The sequence below is a fragment of the Austrofundulus limnaeus genome, unplaced genomic scaffold (assembly GCF_001266775.1).
Source record: "Austrofundulus limnaeus strain Quisiro unplaced genomic scaffold, Austrofundulus_limnaeus-1.0 Scaffold94, whole genome shotgun sequence".
Classification (NCBI taxonomy): domain Eukaryota; kingdom Metazoa; phylum Chordata; class Actinopteri; order Cyprinodontiformes; family Rivulidae; genus Austrofundulus; species Austrofundulus limnaeus.
In genome coordinates, this window is record NW_013952496.1 from 568,167 (window position 1) to 570,474 (window position 2,308).

Sequence of the window (2,308 nt, forward strand, 5' to 3'; positions counted from 1 at the left end):
CCAGCCCAGGAACCCCCACCAGCCCCGCCCCCAGGAACCCCCCCAGATGTCCAAAACCCCCAAAAAATTAAGTTTTTAGGTCAATGAATCCATGTCTTTAGTAACATTCAGTTAATAATTTGATGCTTTTGTTTATTCAATATATTTTTAAGAAAAAGTACTTTTGTTGAGTTTACAGTTTCATTTCCTAACCTACTGTATGTGAGCCGGTTCCTCCATCGTAAATTTCCCTCCTGCAGCAATTAACAGACTACTTCATTTTTTAAATGAGTCTCACATGTCATATGTGAAGCTGCTGCTTTAATCTTACAGAGGATCCTGGATGCTACAGATTTGAGAGGGTTTAAACGTGTCTCAATACTACTTCATGTTCTTAGCTCAAGAGTGAACAGGGGAAACACTAAGAGGCCATTAGCGTCCACCTCACTTTCCTTATCGTTCCTTATTCGGCACCGTTTTAATTAGAGGCCCTCTTACTGGCTGCATGTTTGTTTTATTTAAAAGTTCCCCAGTCGTTTGTTTCAACTAGAGGGTTCAAGCACATGTGGGTAATCATCAGGAAATTTTCTTTTTTTATGAAAACAAAACCCTTGCCTGTTGTGTAACACGGACGAAAGGAAACCAATGACCAAATGACCATTGGTTTTTATATTTTGGTTTAACAGGAAATGTACTTTATTTTGCACAAATTTTAAGCATGTGTGTCACACTTTGCCTTTTTTTTTTCTTCTCTCTGCATACCTTTGGGTTTTTCTCCCCAGCACATCCACCCTCGACCCAAGAAACCTGCAAGCCTGAGGATTTACGAGGCTCACGTGGGCATTGCTTCACCAGAGCCAAAGATTGCCTCATACACCAACTTCACATTCAACGTCCTTCCTCGAATAAAAGACTTGGGTAAGATTTGAGAAAACTTAACATCCGCTAAATTATTTTTGCTCATTTTGACATTCCTAGCATTTTATAGACCATCTTAGCTTTAATACTCTTCACTCATCACTTTTGTTAACTTAGTTTAAAAAAAATCTTCTCCAGCTAGAGGGACAGTGAAGCATCAAGACAATCAAATAACTTCATACAAGGTTCTAATTCAAGTTTGGCTGCAGAAGAGCAGTTGAGGCATTCAGCGAGTTTTCTTTTTAAAAAAAAAAGTCTTTAAAAAAAACACCTGCCAGCATCTTTGTTAACATTGGTTCCAGAACATAACAGACATGCCATGCTGCAGTGAGTGCCACTGTTCCTCCAGGAGCAGCATTTGCTGTGGCAGGCCTGTCAAACTCCTTCTGGGGGGAAAAAAAATAAAAATAAAAAAAGTGCATTAGCAAGTCAACAACTTTGTGTATCGGCATGACCCAAAGAAACTGCTGACCACTGGGCAGTGTTTCATAAAGAGGTCTCTACAGCTCAAGTCACTGCAAACAGCAAAACTGACAACTTGTTTCCATTTCAATGATGGTGACTCAGAGAGCCAACAGTGGGGAAAAAAAATAATTTCTTTACCTTGTTCCTCACTCACCAACCAATATTATACAAACATGTTTAGAGCTTCTCTAAGTCTTTCATCATAACACATTGTTGCATTTAATAAAGTATATAACAAATTTTTTTATATTTTGTTTTACCATTCCAGTTCTACAGGTTTCTGCATAACGAGGCTGATTGTTCAACACAAATTGCATTTCTTTATGCATGAGCCTTTTTATTGTTTTTGAATATAATTCAGAGCTAAAATGACAATTTTAACTTTTATTTCCCCGTTACGTAACCAGGCAAACCTCATTGAGATCGCTGATCTCTTTTTCAAGGGCGGCCTGGGCCTGAAGCAACCTATTGTACATGTTTTTGGGGAGGGAGGGGAAACCGGAGTACCTGGAGAAAACCCACACAAGCACAAGGAGAACATGCAAACTCCACACAGAAAGACCCCCAGGTCCAAACTGGGGATCGAACCCAAGACCTTCTTGCTGTGGGGCGTTGATGCTAACCACTGAGCCAACGTGCTGCAGTATAAGTTGTACACACTAAATTTAAAAAGTACAAATATAGACCACGCTTGTCCATATGCCACTGGTGTCTACATTCTAATACATGATATTTACATACAGATATTTTTTGAACTTTTTAATTAAATACGTACAGGTAACAAACACAATTATGTACCATAAATGCTTTTTTCCAAACGGTGCCTGTAACATGGCTGGTTAAAAAAGGAAGAAAAAAACCCATTAAAGAGTAACTTACCCCAAAATTAACTTTTTTTTAGCTGATAAACTGTCTAGAATGTGTCTAAAATGTTATATAGTACTGT

General features: G+C 38.6%; 1 protein-coding gene across 1 annotated transcript in view; it reads left to right on the plus strand.

The window, feature by feature from the left end:
• Positions 1-2,308, plus strand: part of gbe1b (glucan (1,4-alpha-), branching enzyme 1b) — a 123,430-nt gene that overhangs the window by 29,424 nt on the left and 91,698 nt on the right. The window contains exon 5 of the mRNA XM_014012748.1: positions 762-897. Within this exon, the coding sequence (XP_013868202.1) occupies positions 762-897 (136 nt within the window). The remainder of the gene's footprint in view (positions 1-761; positions 898-2,308) is intronic.